We start from the raw sequence: 19,385 nt of genomic DNA, 5'->3' as shown, positions 1-19,385 counted from the left end.
CAGCAACCACATAGCATCTCGCTGGCCTTTGATGACAAAAGAAAAGTTGGCCCGATCTCTCAAGCGCGGCCTTTCGAAGTTGAAGAGGAGACTTGTGTTGATAAGGAATCTCCGAAGGTGCGAACATACCATGTTCCACAAGGCGGCTAGGCTAACACGCGATGGTGACGCGAGATGTGCGAGAATTCGAGTCACGTAAAATGATGTTTCCGACAGCATATGCAGTCGCTACATGAGATTATTCTCCCCAGTGTCATCTTGTTCGACTTTAATATTGATCTTCGGCCTGTTATTTAGGACGAGATCGTGTGTCGGGTTGCTGGTTCAAACTCCAGCGCTTAAAATGGCTGCAAAAAATCCATTATGGAAGAGCTACCAAAGATTAGGCGAAGTTGCTCGCATCGAGAAAAAGGATTAGGGTCAGGTATGTCCCTCAAATTTATTTTGTTGTAAGTTAAAACTCTCAACTGACACTACTAATAAAATATGTAGATACTCATACTTTATTGACGGAATTATGTGCCCACTTGCAATTGTTAAAAGTATGTGATAATTTGCTTTTAAATTCATGGCTATAAAATCGCTATTTCATTGTAAGTTGATTGAATTAATAAGTCATCAATGACTTTTCATTTGTCATCGATATGTGAAATTTTAATATCGATTACTCGAATATACTATGCACGGAACAAAACCCAGACATTGCCGCCCACGAAATTTTATAAATCTGCTAGGCCAAATGGACTGGTCTTTTTGATATATGTATATAACGTAAAGCAAGAAAGATGCGCAGATATTTCTAAGGTCCATTTAAATAATTAATAACTTGCGTAATAAGGAGTGTAACAGCCACCACTAATTGGCTTTTTATATGGGCTCCCCTTTCTTGTCCTGTGGGAATCTTTTTCTCCATGCTGCATCCTTGCTCTTGAAGCAAAGCAATAAAGATGCCCTCTTTTGACCCATTTCCCACACGTCTCCCCCTCCAAATGCCAAGTTCACTTATTTATAGGAAAATTAAATTTGGTTAGCCGCCGAGATCCAACAAAACGAGATTTTCAATTGGTAAATCCCACAAAAAAAATCAAAAAAGAAACAGAAAAAGAAAATCACGGTAAAAAATTGAACCAACAATGCTATTCTGAAGATATAGAATCTATTCGGTCTCCTCCTAAAACTATTCCTTCCTAACGAAGCTCTTTAAATTTAATTGTGCACCCAATTAGTTTATTATATTTATCTATTTTGGAGTAGAGATAATGGATGAAATTATACCTTGTCATTGGCTGCCAACTTTCTTTTCATGCATAACCCCCAAACCAAGCTATTGGGTATGGTGCATACAGTGCATTAGAAATCAAAAGTTGTTCTTTTTTGAGTACTAGGAAAAGTTTTGATGACAAAACATAAATTAAGTTGTAACTTTTTCAGGTTGAGAATCGCAAATAGGGGTGTTTTTATCATTTCGAAGCATGATTAATTCCAAAATTACACGTCGAATGGCCGGCAAATGAGTGAAACGACTAGGGATTAATTATTTTTTTCGTACGAAGACCAGGGATAAGGCGACATATATTAAACGTAATCTAAAAAACGTGTACAAAATCAATCTAGAGGAGGGGGAGCAAACCCCAGAGGCGGAACCCGACACGGAACCCAAAAACCCAAAAAAGCACCCCAAAAAGAAATCCCGTCAATCAAATCGAAATAAAAACATCGACCGACGACATTAACAAAAGCCCATCGATCGATCGATCAATCAATCACCTGCTTAATCTCATCCTTCTTCTCCGTCGTCGTCCTCCTCCCAGCATTCCAGGAAGCGATCAGCGCCCCCGGTTCTTCGCTCCCGATTCGCGCTCTGCATGGAGGCGGCTCTCGTCCCGGACCTCCGAAACCCTAGCTCCTCGCCCGCGACGCCCCTGAATTGAGCCCCCCTCGTCTCTCTCGGGGCGGCGCCGCCGCGGAATCATCGGAGGAGGGGGGGAATTTTATCGCCGAGGAGGGGGAGATGTTGCGGTGGGGCATAGCGAAGTCGGCGGAGGCCGTGTTCTCGCGGTGGGCCGTGAAGAGGGTCTGCAAGTTCCTCCTGAAGAAGAAGCTGGGGCAGCTCCTCTTGGGCGACATCGATTTGGACCAGCTCGATGTCCAGCTGAGGGAGGGCACGATTCAGCTCAACGATGTCGCGCTCAACGTCGACTATCTTAACAAGAAGGTGTGCGCCCTTGAGTTTGCTTGAATTTCTATTTATGTTGGCGAATAGAATGGAAGCTTTTGTTCTGTTTTATTGGCTAGAAAGTTTGAATTGTGCTCGCCCGGGTCTGATTCTGCATTGAGGGCGTGAAATTTGTCCCGTTAGAAGTGGAAGTAGAACCCTTTTTGTTTCTTCATGATCTCAGTAGCTCTTATGGCCAATTTAATATCGCATCGATTATTCTGAAAATGTTGATGTTTAAGGGTTGGGAGTTCTCGGTATACTGATGGATTCTTGAGGAAAGTGAAATAATTGGACAGGGCTATCTGCCGGTTCCTGATAGATAATGGCCTCCGACTTGTATTTATGATTTCTGACGCTTAGATTTTGTTGCTGATAAAAAGCGAGCTGCTTGAGCCTTTAGTGTAGACGCTGCATGTTATTATGGAATGACCTGCTTGCCATTACAGGAGGATTGAACATTATTTTCTTATATTGAATGACTAAGTTAGTGCTGTAGTTGAACATTGTGAAAGAGTGACATTTTGCATAAGCATCGAGTTTGCTCTCTAGGTAAAGCCAGTTCTTATATGTTCTTCTTTCCAGTTTGGTGCAGCATCTTCATTAATGATAAAAGAAGGATCTATTGGCTCTCTATTAGTTAGAATGCCTTGGAACGGTAAAGGGTGCCAGGTGGAGGTTGACGAATTTGAATTGGTGCTGGCACCTTATGTGGATAACTGTACGTCAGATGCAGTTGGTTCTCAAGGTTCCTGCCCGGATGATAACCAGAGTGTCTGTCCCAGCCAGAGCAAGCTGGAGAAAGAGACGATGGGGAATGCAGCTATACCTTCTTCAGGAGATGTTCACGAAGGAGTTAAGGCAATTGCAAAGATGGTGAAATGGTTGCTTACAAGTTTTAATGTAACGATAAAGAAAGCCATTGTTGCATTTGATCCATATTCGAGCCAAAATGGAGGAGAATATACACATCACAGATCTATGGTTTTTCGAGTTGCGGAATTGGTGTGTGGAACGTGTGTTTCAGAGGATTCTCATTTGATGGGTAACATAGGCGCTGAGAACTTCCTTGGAATCAGTCGCCTGACAAACTATGTAACATTTCGAGGAGCGATTCTCGAGCTGCTTCACATGGATGATGTTGATAGGCAAATATGCCCTCCAAGTGTATCAGGGACAGATTCTGGAGAATTACTTTCAAAATTACCACCAGTAAGTTCTACGGTGCCAATAATGATCGGTAGAGAAGGAGGATTTTCAGGGACTATAAAGTTAAGTATTCCTTGGAAGAATGGTTCCTTAGACATCAGAAAAGTGGATGCAGATGTTTCTATAGATCCTGTAGAGTTACGGTTCCAACCTAGTACAATCAAATGGTTTTTGTTTTCATGGGGAACATTTGTTAATTTGGGTAAGGATCGTCAATGTGGTATGCAGCATGATTCAGCAAATAATGTTCATTTCAGTTCCGCATCTGGTAGCCCTTCAGCAGCGACTGGGTCGTGTGAAGTTGCCACTAACAAAGCATCACCACTCTATGGTGGCTTATCTGTGGAGCTATCTTCCTCTCTGAGGCGGGGAATGGGGTCTGATCTCCACTTACCAAATGTCATCTCAGATTGGGTTCCTTTTGTTGCGGCTAAGGAGGAAGATGATTTTGGTGCAAGGTTGGACATTTTTCCTGTTGTTTTATTCATTTTGTGCTTATGGCCTGCTGGGGTGGATTAATAAATGCAGCAATTCTTCATTTGTCTTAAGTTGGCAATCTCGATCTTGTTTCTAACACATGCTTTTGATAAGATATACCTCTCCTGGGGAAATACATGCACAATAGTAGCAATACCCAACTTGCAAATTTCTGTGAAGGGACGTATAACTCCATCATTTAGCCAGTGAAGGAAATGGCGGTGGCTTATGAACTAAATTAGTTGTCCTACAAATTTCACCCTCTACTTGGTTTCGACATCTTGCTTCTCTCTATTTAGAATGCCAACACGTTTGGCATCCTTGTCCTTCTTTTTTTAAAAGTCTTTACAGTGAGAAATAGTTTCGGGATAATTTGAATGACTTTAATGTGCCTTTTGTATCCTCTTTGGCTTTTGTGCAGCGTGGATCAATTTTTTGAGTGCTTCGATGAAATCAGAAATTCTCAGTCAGCCCTAGGTGGGAGTGGGATGTGGAACTGGACATGTTCTGTTTTCAGCGCAATAACTGCAGCCTCCAATTTGGCTTCTGGGTCGGTGCTTATACCTTCTGGTATGTTTGTTTTGAGCTATAGCTATTATAGTATCTGATTGATTGCTTTATGTTGGGCAGGTGCCTGTAAGAAAATAGCTTATGTCAAAAGAAAGTAGACTGCTTTACTGTCAAGTTAGCTGTAAACCTCTTCCATTAGGAAACGGTCAAAAGATTCTTCTATTTATACATAGTGGATATAGCATTTGTGGTGCAATTGAACCTTCTCATTACTCTTTTTCAATGACGGTAAACGAATTATATCTTGCTCAGAAGAAATGCCTGAGAATGGAAGACAATCTCATAGAGCAAATGCCTGACAAAGTTCCACTTTTGATTGTCAAATTATGTGCAGAACAGCAGCATGTAGAAACTAATGTCGGAGTGTCTATTGCTGGAATGTCTCTTATGTTCTCTCTCCATGATGAAGATGAGGGGAATTTCCAGGAGTTGGGCAATGACCTAGAAAAAGTTGGCTTTGATTATCATTGTCTAGGTGCAGAATGCAGGAATGTATCTTTAATGGTCCAGGTAAGAATGAGGATTTTTGAAATTGTATGCCTTCTTCTTTCAGATTCTGGGCTATACACTGTTTATTCTGCCTAATTCCACTAGACTAATTTAAACTATTTGAAAGATTAACAGATACGTCCTCAAGATATGAAGTTTGAAGGAACAGTGAAACATATTGAGGTGAATGAATATGTAAGTCATCGAGAAAATGGCATGTTCTTTGGTGACGAGAAAATTAAGTGCGGAATAGGTGGCCAAAGCACTTGTATTCGGCGGCTGCAAGCAGAAGTTCTAGGCACTCTTCCTCCGCGTGCCTCTTATATGGATGTTCCTGAAAATGATCTGGTTGGGGAATCTGCTCCAAAAGTTCCATTTGCAAAGCGGAATGATGTGATCAGAATAATGCTGCTTAGAACTTCCGGACTTGTTCGTTTCCAATTAGCCAGTAATTCTTGCCTGTCTGATGGAAGCTCAAGAGGGCCATCGTCGTTCTCATTATCACTGCCACCAATTGTTTTTTGGGTTAACTTCCGGCTTATCCTCAAGCTGCTGGCTTTTGTGAAGGAAATGGAGAAGTTTCTCGATGTAAATGACTTCATGAATAACTCTCAATCTGAAGTTAAGCAAGTATCTCCTGAGGATTTGAACAGAGGGCCTAGAACTTGTATTAAAACCACATCTTCGAGAGAGAGACTACAGGGTGTCCTATCAATCTCTGATGCAAGAGTTATTCTCTGCTTTCCTCTTGATGGCAGAAATGACATAGGGAGCTATTTTGATTGGGATCAGTTCATTGCTCTTGACTTTTATTCTCCTCTTTCTACAAGAGAAGGGAAGGGCGATAGTTTAAAACCCTTTTGCAATTCAGATTCCAAGAAAAGGTTTTCTTCGATGGTCACAACTTCTGTGCATCTGAATGCCTGTAACCTTGACATGTATCTAGTCAGTACCGCATGTGAAGAGGTTGATGGTGGGGGTAAGTCCTGCTGCACTGCTAAAGGGTGTAAACTTTCTTCTCTGAAGATTCTGTCTGTTGCCAACTACACACCTTCTTCCATCCTCAGTATGATTTGGCAGGAGGGTCCTGTTACTGGTGCTTGGGTCGCGGAGAGAGCAAAGTCTTTAGCTGTTTCAGAGGAGAGGAGCAGAAATAAGTTCATGGGAAAAGGATATGAGTTTGCCTCCGTAACAACACTGAGAGATTCTGGTGATACTGCTTCCGAAATACGTCAAGAGATAATTATGAGCTCAAGTTTCCTTATGCATTTGCATTTATCCTCTGTTGCAGTTACTCTCCAGAGCCATGAATACAGAGTCTTCAACTGTCTTTTAAGTCAAGTGATAAAAGGGTTTAGTAGAGTGGCTTCTGAGGATGGTGATTCTTTGAAAGAAATTTCTGTAGGTCAGACATCAATACTCATCGAGTGTGATTCTGTAGAGATTGTTATTCACCCTGATAAGATTGACAACATCAAAAGCTCAATACAGAATGAACTTCCTGGGTCATGGTGTCAGCTCAAATTGAAAATTAGAAGGTTTGAATTACTGAATGTCTCAGATATCGGGGGTATTAATGGCGCCAATTTTTTTTGGCTGGCTCATGGGGAAGGCGAGTTGTGGGGTTCAATCACTGGTGTACCAGATGAAGAGTTTCTTTTGATCTCATGTTGCAATTCAACAATGAAACGGGGTGATGGGGGAGGTTCCAATGCTTTATCTACTGGATCAGCTGGTTCTGACTTTGTATACATGTGGGATCCGGTGAATTTCCATGGATTTTTGTCCATCACTGTCAGATGTGGCACGTTTGTTGCTATAGGTGGTCGATTGGATTGGTTTGATGCAATATCATCCTTCTTTACTTTGCCAGCTTCTGAAACTGAAGGTTCTGGTGAATGTTCTTCATTGAAAGGAAATGGCCAACAGCTTCCTGGATCTTCTTTTTCTTTAAACTTGGTCGACACAGGTTTGAGCTATGAACCTTATCTAAAGAACCTGATGCTCACCTCGCAAAATGTTGACCTTGGATTCAGTCATTCAAGTGTCAAGTCATCCTTGGAAAACCATTATGTTGCCTGTATTATAGCTGCATCTTGCTTCAGTATTTCTAATGCGACTTCTGGAGAATCCATTGACAGTGATCACGATATAAGAGTGCAAGATCTTGGGCTTCTCCTTTGCTCAGCATCAGAACTCCAGCTTCTCGGTGGCACTTACAGTGTGAAAAATCTTTGCGAGATTGGCTTCGTTAAAGTTGCTCGGGAGGCATTTGTCCTGGCAAATTTGAGGACTAACTGCAGCAATGGCACTTTGTGGGAGCTAGAATGTTCTAATTCTCAAATTGTTGTGGAGACATGTCGTGATTCAACTTTGGCTCTGATACAATTGGTCACACAACTTTCACAGCTTTTTGCTCCTGATTTGGAAGAATCTCTTGTTCACTTGCAGAGTAGGTGGGATAACGTTCAAAAGGAACAAGAGAGGAACCATTTGAAAGCTGAAGTAAGAACTTCTGTTGGTGATCTTGCCCCATCAACTCCTGAGGCGCACTCTTCGAGTGCAAATGCGGAGAGTCAAGCCTTGATGATTGGATTGATGGATGAGATATGTGAGGATGCTTTTTCTTCAGATGAGAGTAAGACTTGCCAATATGATTCTGAATCAAACGAGGACAGCTTTCTTGGAGAGAAATGTGATTTTGATACTGCAGCTCCTGAAACATTATCTCAAGATCTATTAGTAAGTGGGTCAGTGCCTTTGGTAGGATTGGAAAGCAGTCAGGCCTCATTTATTCAGAAAGGTTACTTTCCTGAATTTATAGAAGGCTATTGTATATCAGACCTATGCCCTCTATCAGAGTTATCTGCAGGCAGAGATCTTTCAGGGAATAGTGTCAAATGCACAATTGGAACTGGAGAAAATGTTAATGCTGGAAGAGGCGACAGTGGATGGTATAGAGATAATTCTTTAAGAATTCTTGATAACCATATGGTAGACATCTGTGAGATCTCCAGCACGAAACAATCAGCAGAAAGCAAACGTTGTAGTACTAGTTCTGAAGATACTGATATTCCTGGAAAGCTTGTGGGCCAAGTGACTGTCAGGAACATAAATGTCATATGGAGAATGTTTGCTGGTGCCGACTGGGATAACTCTAAAGTGACTGATGAACATTCTGGAAAAACTTGCTGGCGGGATACGAGAATATGCCTAGAACTTGCTCTATCTGGGATTGAATGTCAGTATGACATCTATCCGGTCGGTGGATTTTGCGTGTCTAAGCTTTCTTTCTCTCTGCAGGATGTCCATCTTTATGATAGAAGCAAAGATGCACCACTTAGACAGGTAATACTGGAAGTTTGACTCCTAAAGAATTACTCTGATTCTTTTCTTGTGTGCAATTCTAAATTTTTCATTGTTGAACTTCAAGGTGCTTGGATATCATAACTCAAAAGATCATCCCAGAGAATCATCTTCCAAGGCTTTTAAGCTCGATTTGGAAGCTGTGAGACCTGACCCTTTGATTCCTCTCGAGGAGTATCGGTAAAAAGGCTTTGAACTCATTTTATTTTAGTTTTTAATTATCCTGTGACTGACATATGGTATGCTATTCTGTTGATAGGCATATTGGTAAAAGCCTTTGTATAACTTGTTTTGTGCATATTTGTGGTTCTGTCTTCCACTGGGTTGATCTGCTTGGGATTTAATGACAGTATCTGTAGATAATTTTGTGCGCTTTAATCTTTATGGATTCCAGTGGTTTCATCTGGATATTTATAATGAGATTGAGCGGTGACAAACTCCCTTAATATATATAATTTAAGATTTACTCTCAACTTCGACAACAACAAACTAGGCCTTATCCATTAGGTGGGGGAGGGCAAATGTTCCACTTTGGACAAATACCTTTCTGGTATATTTTGGTGGAAATGTCCTTTATGTGGCTCATAAGCTAGATAGAGTATAGTATACAGAAGGTTTAGTGATGCATGGTGGAACGACTTGGTTGGATTAGTTATGCTGATGATGCCATTGCAACTTGGAGTTTGTGGGTTGCATATGCTAGAGATGAGATGACCCTGTGCAGTCCAGGATCTGGGAGCCTTGTTCAAAGGAAAGCCCTTTCGTCAAGTGCAGTGATCATGTTAGAAGAGTTCTGATGCTAGTTCAGTAGGAGTTTTTGTACTGTATAGCTGCCAAAGTTAGTTGGTAGCCTACTCACTGGTGCATAAGTTGGTTTTAGTCTTTACTGGTGTTGGTTTCACTTTGGTTTAGAATGTTTTTCGACTTTAATAGTGCATTGCTTCCCTCAGTTAAAGACAAAGCACGTATTCCTCCTCACTTGCTGTTCCTAATTTGACAAAGTCAATCTTTAGAAAAGAGGAAATCCTCTGTTGCGTATTTGTTCTTTCGCATTTGTTTGGGGGCACTGCAGGGATTCATTGATCATATGTATGCGCATTTTCTTATCAACCAGAGTTAGTGCATGCAGTGTTTGTGTCGTGCTCTCAAGTGTTGAGATATGTGTGCATGATGTCTGGGGTTTGAATCCATTTCTGATTCTAGAATCCTTAGCTGGTGCTTTTAATGTTATGCTGACAATCTGACAAACTGCTTTTTGCTGGTCCTCTTCTCCTTGTCATGCTCAAGTATTATTATATTACCTACTTAGACTTATCACATATTAATTGTTCGTGTATCTTTAGGTTGTGCATTGCTCTACTTCCTTTGCGATTGCACCTCCATCAGCGCCAGCTTGATTTCCTCGTTTCTTTTCGGAAATGAGGACCTTTCGCAGGACTGGTCTTCAGGTGTTCAAAATGATCTGGGTGGATCAGAAGTGTTGCCACAAAATGCCCAATGTGCTCCTATGTGGAATGCAGTTGTTGATGAGGCATTGCTTCCATATTTTCAGGTAAATGCATCCTTTCTGCTAAGTGCTCTTATTGTGGCCCTTGATGTTGTTAGCTAGAATAACTCCACATGTTGCTTTTCTGAATGCTGTCCTTAGTCCTTACCTTTTGCCTATGTGGAAGCATTAAATTTACCTCATGAGTCTTGATCTCGTCTTGGGTTTGGTTATGTACACCCGGGTCACCATTGGGCTGTTTTTGCAAATAATCCATAGTGGAAGCAGAGATACTTACCATATGACTAGACAAATACAATCGCCTATTGAGAAGAAACTGTTCTTCAGCTGTCTGCCTGTATACTCCTTGCATTTTTTGCTTTGTTCACATGGGCAGCTTTCATTATGTGCACCTTTTCTTTCATATAGTGAAACTTTCAACTAATACATCATGTTCTGAACAGAAATTTGACATAAAGCCTTTCAGTGTTCGGGTTGATTACATTCCGCAGCGTGTGGATTTAGCTGCACTAGGAGGTGGGAAGTATGTAGAGCTTGTAAACCTGGTTCCCTGGAAGGTAGGTCTTTACTGTCATGAGCTCAATGAGATTTTGTCTTTTGAATTGCTCTCCCGGGATAAAGCACTTTTATATGTCGTGGCTTCTTATGTGGCATATGGCCAAGTTTGTTGTTGATCTGGTACTTTACTGTCTTCATTTTAGCCCAAATGATAATTGTGGTTCTTTTCCTTTGGTGAATGATCTCATTGTTGTCCTAATGAAATGTAAGCATCCTTGTCCGCTTTTCACTTGCTCTTGTCTGATGTTCTTGGCCAAAGTGGTAATGCATGTACATGTAACCATCCCTCTTTTTTTCTCATGTTTCTTTTGATAGGTAATTTTCTTTCTTGTGTTATTATTTTCTTTGGGTAAAAATTGATTCATAAATGTGTGAATCTAACACTGGGTATGTCTTGTCTATGGATGCCAAAGAGATGCTTCCTTAGTGTTAGTAGTCACAATTTGGATTCTTTGTTTTGTCCTGAGATTGGTTATAAGGAATCCTGAGACCATCACATTTGCTTCTGTTGCTGCTGCAGCTGCTGCTGCTGCTGCTTGTTTTGCAATTTTTAAGCTCATTCTGCCATGTAATTTGTGCTCCAGGGAATTGAGCTACATCTCAAGCCCGTACAAGCTGTTGGTGTGTATGGCTGGAATAATGTTTGTGAAACAATCATAGGGGAATGGTTGGAAGATATATCTCAAAATCAGGTTTCATTATGATTTTTTCTGCTTGGTATAAATTTTTGTTTGTTTTTCTACCTTGCCTTTTGATATACTCTTGAATGTATAAACACGTGTAGATTCATAAAGTACTACATGGCCTGCCTACCATCCGGTCCTTGATTTCTGTCGGAAGTGCTGCTGCAAAGTTGGTTTCTTGCCCAGTTGAGAATTACAAGAAGGATCGTAGAGTGCTCAAGGGATTGCAAAGAGGTAAAGCTGCAAACAAAATCTGATTGGAAGCTTTGAGAAATAAGGAGCACAGTGTTTCCCCCTTCCAATAGACAGAATTTCTTATTAAAATGGACAGTAATAGCTGGAATTCTCTTAAGGAAGGTCAAATGCAAAAATCTTCATGTCTTTTTTAATAATTCTTTTCGTGTGACAATCTTACGTTAGAAATTTTCCTTATGTAATGCATTTTGGTGGAGCATTTGGATTAACGATTTTCTTGTTTGTTAGCTTATTGTGTCTCCCTCTTTCTATTCTTTAGCTAAATGCTTTTCCGCATGTTATGCTAAATATTATGGTAATTTAAAGAGGACATAAGTTCAGCCTCTAACGAAGCTTGTTGTTTGTGTTTCTCTATTTTATATTCTCTAGTCATGTTATTTGCCCAGTAGTCTTACTAATCATCTTCATCCAGGCACAGTAGCATTTCTAAGAAGCATATCTCTTGAAGCTGTTGGGCTAGGGGTACATTTGGCAGCAGGTGCTCATGATATCTTGCTGCAAGCAGAGTATATTCTTGCACGTATTCCACCTTCTCCGTGGGCTTTGCAAAGTAGAGCGAATGCAAATGTCAGATCTAATCAGCCTAAGAATGCTCAGCATGGAATAAAGCAGGTTTATATTTATTTGATGATTTATGGTTTACCTTTTGAATATTCTGGTGCAGCTTGTACATAACTGCTTAAGTTTCTTACTTGAATTGTTCATTCAAATCTACGAGTGAGGATTCATGGTATGTCATGCCTGTACTGGTGATGGCATCTCAGTTGATTCTGATGTTTAGATTTCCTTTGATTTGATAGCTTCAGTGCCTCACAGCTATATCCAATCTTCCTTTTGGCTGTGGTCTCATTAGTTGTGTTCAAACAATGTGTTGTGTTGTAAGCACCCCATGTAAGTTAATCTTTTCTCTGTTAGTTGATGACAACGCATGTTTGTGAGACCATCGAAGCATTCCTGACTTTGAATAATAATCTGGTCAAAGTCTTTGGTTACCATCGAGTTGCTATTGTAACGAATTGACCTTCTATTGTGTTGTTAATATTCTGCAAGTCAGAGGGCATGGGACCTTGCTTTACTAATGCGATTGGATATCACTTGCCATATACAAGGATTCTTATGTCTATTCATTAGTTTATTTTTCTTTTTTGGGCCCATATATCTATTCGATTATGACTTTGGCGAGAATATGAAACATGTGCTTAATTCTTGTTTTACATTAGCCTAAATGATGTGTACTCCATGCAGGCTTACGAATGTATTAGTGATGGCTTGGGCAAGTCTGCTTCTGCGCTGGTTCAAACCCCCTTGAAGAAATACCAGCGAGGAGCTGGTGCTGGAGCAGCTATATCGACTGCTTTCCGGGCAGTTCCTGCAGCCACCATAGCTCCAGTGTCTGCTTGTGCAAGTGCTTTACATTATGCTCTTCTTGGCATCAGAAATAGGTTACTTAAAGACCCTCTTTATATTAATTCTTTGTTATATAATTTTATGTTGAGACAATGGTTAATTTGTTGTCTAATGATCTCAGCCTTGATCCAGAGCACAAAAAGGAGTCTATAGAGAAATATATGGATCCTAATCAGCCGCAAGAGTAGATTCATAAGTGAGTCGGTATCTTTCAGTTGGAATATATCGATATATAGCAGTTCTAAAATTTCAACTTCTTATTCAACATGCAGGATTGAAGATTGAAGAAATATTGACAAGTTTCCTTACTGGGAGAAAGGGGACTGTGGAAGGGCTGTTCACTTGTCTAGACCAATCCCAAACTGTGAGTTGACTTATCTAAATTTTCTCATCGTTCATGATTTATGGCGGTAGTAGGTTCATAGCAGAAAGTTCGTCTTGAATGTGTTCTCTGACTTGGTGTCAACTTGATACTCTTACTTAAGTTTTTATTCTTGGCTATTTTCTTGGTTAGCACTGTACTTCAGCACCTCATGAACAAACTTATTGGTTGCAGGTAACATAGAGTGGATTACTGTCAACATTCTTTTTGCTCCCACAATACAAGAGGGAGGATCATTCCTTTATCTGCGATTGTGTACATTCTTATTGCTTAGGAAGTGTAAATATTTTTTGTATCCTAGTTTCACCCACATAGGAGGGCCTTGTAATTGCAATGCCTTGATTTGCATAGTTGTACATAAACAGTTGCCCATTCTTTCCAAAGCCTTAATGTAATGTATGATAGACAGTTTGTCATAATATCAAAATGTTATTTTTGATGCCACAGTTCTTCGTACCGTAACTGAGGACTTGTCAGTTTTGTTGGAGTATGTATCGATCCTTGGAGCATATCGCACATTGGAAAGGGTGCGTCTGGGGAATTTCTGTCAATTACTTGAGAAATACATGGCTTGCCGTGATAATGCTTTCGTTTGATGACAAAGCTGTCTTCTTGCGGCCATAGTGCATGTACGGATGTTTTGTTGTAGGCACTTCCCATGGAAAATGTGTTGATTTGCTCAAGATTTGCGGACAGCAAGTGCTTGATTCGTGATGTGTTCGATGCACTCCGTGAAAAAGGATACGAAGGCCAGCACTTCGAACTATTATACTTGGCATTCTAGTCGTACTAGCCTACTAGGAACTATTTGTTTTGGTCAACCATTTTGGTCTTGTTTAAAGAATTATGTCCATAACTGGCAACGGATTCCGGTTCCGTTAAGAAGAAAGTCCGATCGGTCATTATTTTGAAGAAGTTAGTGGTCGTTTTCTTGAGGTTGATTGTGTTATTTTTTGTACTTCCATGTCTACCGGGTGGATTTAGTCACTAGTATGATTAAAACTGGATAATTCAGTCACAACAACCGGAAAAAAAGAAAAAGAGAAAAAGAAAAATAAATGAGACTTCAATGCATAGAATTAACGAATGAAAAGTGATGGAAGGTGAATTAATGCTCGAGGAAAAGAATTTCCATTAGATCAAATAAATCAAAAATCAAAAACAGAAGTTAGAAAGTGCTTTCTACATATTCACCCGGACATAGCACGGTTGTGATAATTCACAAGCAAATAGACAAACGAGGCGCCTAGGGAAACCCTTCTGATGTCTCTCTCTTTGGTTTTCTTTCCTCTGCCCCAACTTGTTTTGCATCTGATCCTGCAAGAGCAGATGGTAAATTAGATAACTCAGTGTAGAAAATGAAGTACGAGGTCAAAACATAAGTACTGGCCATTCATCCTCGTTCTCGAAAAAGGAAGGTTTTCTAGTTCTATACACAAAATACTGTAAATGCCATGCAACAAACTGTATTATTCATATGAAACAGCTCTCCGAATTCCCTTCTTTTAAGAGGGAAGCTCAAGTTTCTGGTCTTAGTTGTGTCAACTTAATTGTTTCCGAAGATTAGAGACAACTCGATAAAAACATTTGGAATGAGAGATATTTAGAATGTGTGACTAGAAAAATGAAATGAGATATCCAAAGTCATTTTACTTGGCCCAAAAAATTTTCAAATTGGAATCAACCTCACGTACTGTTTTAATTGAGAGATTGTTTTCCCTCTTTGATTGCTGCAAACACCTTTTTGAGATCAACTTTTCAGGGAACACTCCCAAACATTACCTGTTGCTACTTCTTGTTGGTATAGGCAAAGATGGAAGCCTTGTCCTCCACCACTTTCTCTAGGGAACTTTCGCTCCTATCCCCTTTCTTAGATGCGAAGTGACTCCTCTTCAAGCCCCACCTCTCTCTCCACCGGCCCGGACTACTGGTCAACCTTGGCAATGCATCATTCGAGTCATCGTCATCAACAAGCAGCTCATCCCGAAGCGTCATCTTCCTCAAGGAGTTGGCCCCATTGCTCTTTAGAGGCAGTAACTTGCCCTTGGAGAAGATCTCATCGGCAGGTATCATGGAGTTGTTGTTCACCGAGAACTCGAAATCTGAAGAGACCGGTGCTTCCTTATAGCTTCTGCCTTCATGCCTGATGGGTGGTTGTTGTTGTGTGTCTGCAAAATCATGGGAAAATGAAATCCTTGGGCCCAACATGGTGGAGGAAGCATAGAAACCTTCCTGCTCATTGTTGAACATGTTTAAGCATGCACTCTAGGAGACAAGAAGATTCAAAGATCTAGGGCTAATAGCTAAGTTATTAATGTCTAAATTCCCTGTTAGAATTCACATGCCTATGTTAGACTTATATAGTGAGTGAGCTTGTTTTCGGGAGTCTGTCTAGGAGACAGCTCATGTTACTTAGATTTGTCCACATTGTGATAAAAAAGATGAAGGTCATAGCTTGCCCCTTTCCAATACCATATTTTAAATGGACCGTGCATTCACTATCTGAACAGCTTTATCTCCCTTTTCTGGATGACTTATAAAAACTTTTGAGAGTGACTACATAATATTTACTTCCCTGCCTCTTCAATTGATATATCCGATTAAAGGGTCAAAATTCTTATGATCATGTCGTGTTGGTATTGGCATTCTTAAAACTATGAAAGGATCAATTTCAGAAGACGTAATGTATAATAGATCGATTAAATTGTGTAATTTGTCAGTTTAATTTGCTCTGCAAATTTGAAATAGAGTAAAGTAGTCATACTAGCAGTCACTCCTCTAGCCAGCTTTTAAGTTGTAAAAACCAACTTGCAGCATCGAACCAAAGGACAGGTTTAAATTACACATGCACTCCTTAAGATAAATTGACAGTACAGAAACATTCTTTATGTTTGCACAATAACATTGATCTCTGTTAGAAGTTTTTGAACTTGCTGCAAATATAAAAAATCTACGGCATAGCTGCTCTCTGACAGGGTAAAATTGATCTCGAAAACACAAGAGTGTTCACATATTATATTAGCTGATGTCTAATGTGAATCCAGTAAAGTGAATGCAAAGTCTTTTGGAACCATATTCAATTTGACTTCTCTGTTCCCTTGTGTTCTGCTTGCTTAGCTGGCTCGTGAGTAGCGAGAAGAATGCTAGATTTGCATGAAGAAGAAGGGAACGAAAGAAACAAAAAGATCAGACAAGAGAAAAGCAAAACCGTGGGTAGCAAAGAGACAGGGATTACCTTAGATGCCTTCTTGCATTATATATGACCATCCTAGACAATTATTTTCAAAGTATTACTGTCCATAAATACCTTCATCAGGCTCAAAACGCTCATAAATCAAACAAGATTCCTACAGATGAACGAAACCATCTAAAAAGCCAACTGATAGAATAATTTTGATAGTTTCACTTCCTTGGATCCTCATTGTCTGCTCTCATGACAGCAAAGACCTGTCCTAGTTGCATGTCTCTTTTGCTTCTTCGTCTTTGTCCTCACAAGTTTCTGGATCACCCCTTCTAAATCCTCATCTCCAAGAATCAAAGGCTTTTTCATCAATCTGATTTCAGAGGATTTTATGATAGAGCCTATCTTTCCATGAGCTGCAATCTCTTCCTTTTGCGGCTTCAATGATTTAAGACAAATGTTATGCTCTTTCTCATGTCACCATGACATTGTCGAGGTACTTTTATGCACTAGATACACCTGACAACTGCTATACATAAGAAACCTTCCTTAGGCGGGACTTATTCATTTTCCACTTGATCAGATCGTTCTTGTTCGCCGAATACACATGCAACAACAGTGAGTTCATGTAAGTACCAATCCTTCTAGAGAAGGCCAACTCAGCCTAGGACTCTCCCTACTTCAATCTCCACAACCGCGACCCAAACACTAGCCATGAACGGCACATGCGTACTCGGAGTGGTTCACTATCAGAATGAGTTTAAAAATCATGAAGCTTACTGGATTCTTTACCGACACTAAACCAAGCAAAAAGCCAAAACCAAAACCCCCTTTTACTTAGAAGTGCGAATTGACTACTATTTTTCTTGATCTCTCTTGCAGAGAACTTAAATTCTAATACAGTTTTTTTTTTTTTTATAGTCGTAATGATCCTCACATGCAGTTTAAAGTTCCCAACATTTTTCAATTGCTCACTCATGGGACAGGTGGCATGATTCCCAAGTAAGAAATGCTTCATCCTTATTCGGCCAAGCTCACAAGGAGCGAAAGAAGCTAAGTTTGACTATAGACAGTGTCTGTCTTGGTCTCCCATTTGGTTAGCAACGCCTCCATAGTTTAATCCTAAACAGCACAAAACAAAATTTCTTAAAAAGCTGAAGGCTCGGTTTACAATGTCAGATCAGATGGAAAACACAGTCCTTGAGTTTTACTTAATTAGTCGGGTGCTTTGAATGTAGCTCAAGTTCCACATATGGCTATTGAGATTTGAATAGTTTTTTTCTCCACTTTTGCTCATTATATACCTAAGAAAGTATATTTATTTGAATGGGGTCTGGTCTTTGCGTGGAACTAGAAGATAAGAATGCTATTTCATTAGTTTCCACGAGCATTATTTGCGCAAAATATGATATTAATATGATTATAATTCCATTGACCAATGAAGGTCAATCTGTCATGATGCTTTCCCCACGTTGTCTGAGGCTCCTACTTTTTATTCATACGAGAGGTTTGCCTTTTCCTTGACTTTTTTCTTTTTGCCTGTCCAAAGTAACTTTCAAAAATGAATATTTGCATGCTCTTCCGTGCTTGTGATTACAAATGAAAGCTGCCATTAGCGATTTACTTAACCCAGAAATTAAAGGAAAACAAGAAGCTGAAGTGATGGAATTTTGACAGCTCTGTTTCAACTATGAGTCTGCCAAAGGAGGGATTCGGTTTTATCGAGTTTTGATGAAATTGAGTATGGCCCAAGATCCAATTCACTGATTTCTTTACTGGGCCTTGACAGATTAGTAGTTTTTTCTCAAGTGGCTCGTTAGACTTGTTGGCCCAGAAATGGGTTATCTAACTAACATAGCCCAATATCTCAAACTAGAAATTGTCCGATTTCTTGCCCATATTGTAAGAGCATTTTTCTCTCAATAACTTTTGCAAATGGGGAAAATTCTCCAAAAAGTCCTAAACCTATGTACTTTTACCAATTCAGCTCTAAACATTTCAATTTTTCTAATTAATGATCCATTCGTTTCGCGGAAAATGGGTCATTTTGAGAAAATATTTTCAAAAGTCATTTTCTAGGAAAATAATAATATTTTCTGGTGTTCGGCTAAAACCTGAAAATGTTTCGGAAAATATTTTCGGTGTTTGGTAAAGAAAATATTTTCTAAGACTTCATTAGTTAGGCATGCATCACTTACCGACCTATAAATCCATCAAATATAAACTTGCCTTTAAATCCAAGCAAACTCACTTCATATCTTTGTTCCCTCATTGTTGTCAAACGCTCATCTACTCTAAAAAAAGTGTTTGTACGGATTTTAAAAAGAACCAAAGGGGAAAAGAAGCAAAGCATGTACAACCCTCATGAGAATCTTCTAGTTAAGTGGCATGTTCTCCCTGCGTCTTTTGTGTTCTAATAAACAAAAGAAAAAATAAGCAAAGCATATAGAGCCCTTTGCTTGAGCAATGTACAACTGCAAGGTAGAACAAATAAAGAAAAGGATAAGCAAGAGTGCAAAGCGTGAGCTTGAGATTGATGAGCTCAAGGTTTGCCTGGCAACGGTCGACGACTAGCCAAGTAAGAAGAAGATGGGAAACAAAGAAAAGAAAAAGAAAAAAAGAGAATAAGAAAAAAGAAAAAAAGAGAACGAAAATTAAAAATAATTTGAATTAAAAAAGAAAAAAAGAAAATTTAAAAAATAATTCAAACAAAAAAGAAAAGAAGAAAAAGAAAGAGGATGAGGAAGTGAGGATTTGTAGATGTGTGAGATAAAAGAGATCAAGTGAGGAAAATGTTTTCCACTTTTCAAAACTGGAAAAAATTTCCTTTAATTTATAAATTTTTTTTTCCATTCATGAAAAACATTTTTCCCAAGGAATTCATTTTCCATGAAATGAACGTTGTCGAAAATTCGGAAAACATTTTCCCGAAATTATTTTCCGCGAAACGAATGGAAGCCTTAGTATATAAAATCTAATTTGATTTTTAGTGCACTCCCTTTAAGTATTTTTATTTTTTATTTTTTAAAAAATAGAATTTTAATTATTTCTTTTTCTTTTCCCCTCCTTCTTCTCCCACTTGTTGG

General features: G+C 39.5%; 1 protein-coding gene across 1 annotated transcript; it reads left to right on the top strand.

Moving 5' to 3' along the window:
* Nucleotides 1-1,640: 1,640 nt before the first annotated feature.
* LOC104418744 (autophagy-related protein 2) lies at nt 1,641-13,102 on the top strand. The gene is given in 15 exon segments (XM_010030181.3): nt 1,641-2,215; nt 2,801-3,882; nt 4,323-4,471; nt 4,806-4,981; nt 5,096-8,308; nt 8,394-8,506; nt 9,670-9,735; nt 9,737-9,878; nt 10,277-10,390; nt 10,976-11,083; nt 11,176-11,308; nt 11,742-11,941; nt 12,575-12,771; nt 12,858-12,932; nt 13,009-13,102. Coding segments are annotated over 14 exon segments (5,964 nt in total). The 5' UTR covers nt 1,641-2,011; the 3' UTR covers nt 12,925-12,932; nt 13,009-13,102.
* The last annotated feature ends 6,283 nt before the right edge of the window (nt 13,103-19,385 follow it).

Source organism: Eucalyptus grandis, chromosome 9 (genome assembly GCF_016545825.1).
Source record: "Eucalyptus grandis isolate ANBG69807.140 chromosome 9, ASM1654582v1, whole genome shotgun sequence".
In the NCBI taxonomy this organism is placed as follows: Eukaryota; Viridiplantae; Streptophyta; class Magnoliopsida; order Myrtales; family Myrtaceae; genus Eucalyptus; species Eucalyptus grandis.
The sequence above is the reverse complement of the archived record's forward strand: the minus strand, read 5'-3'. Positions and strand labels throughout refer to the sequence as shown.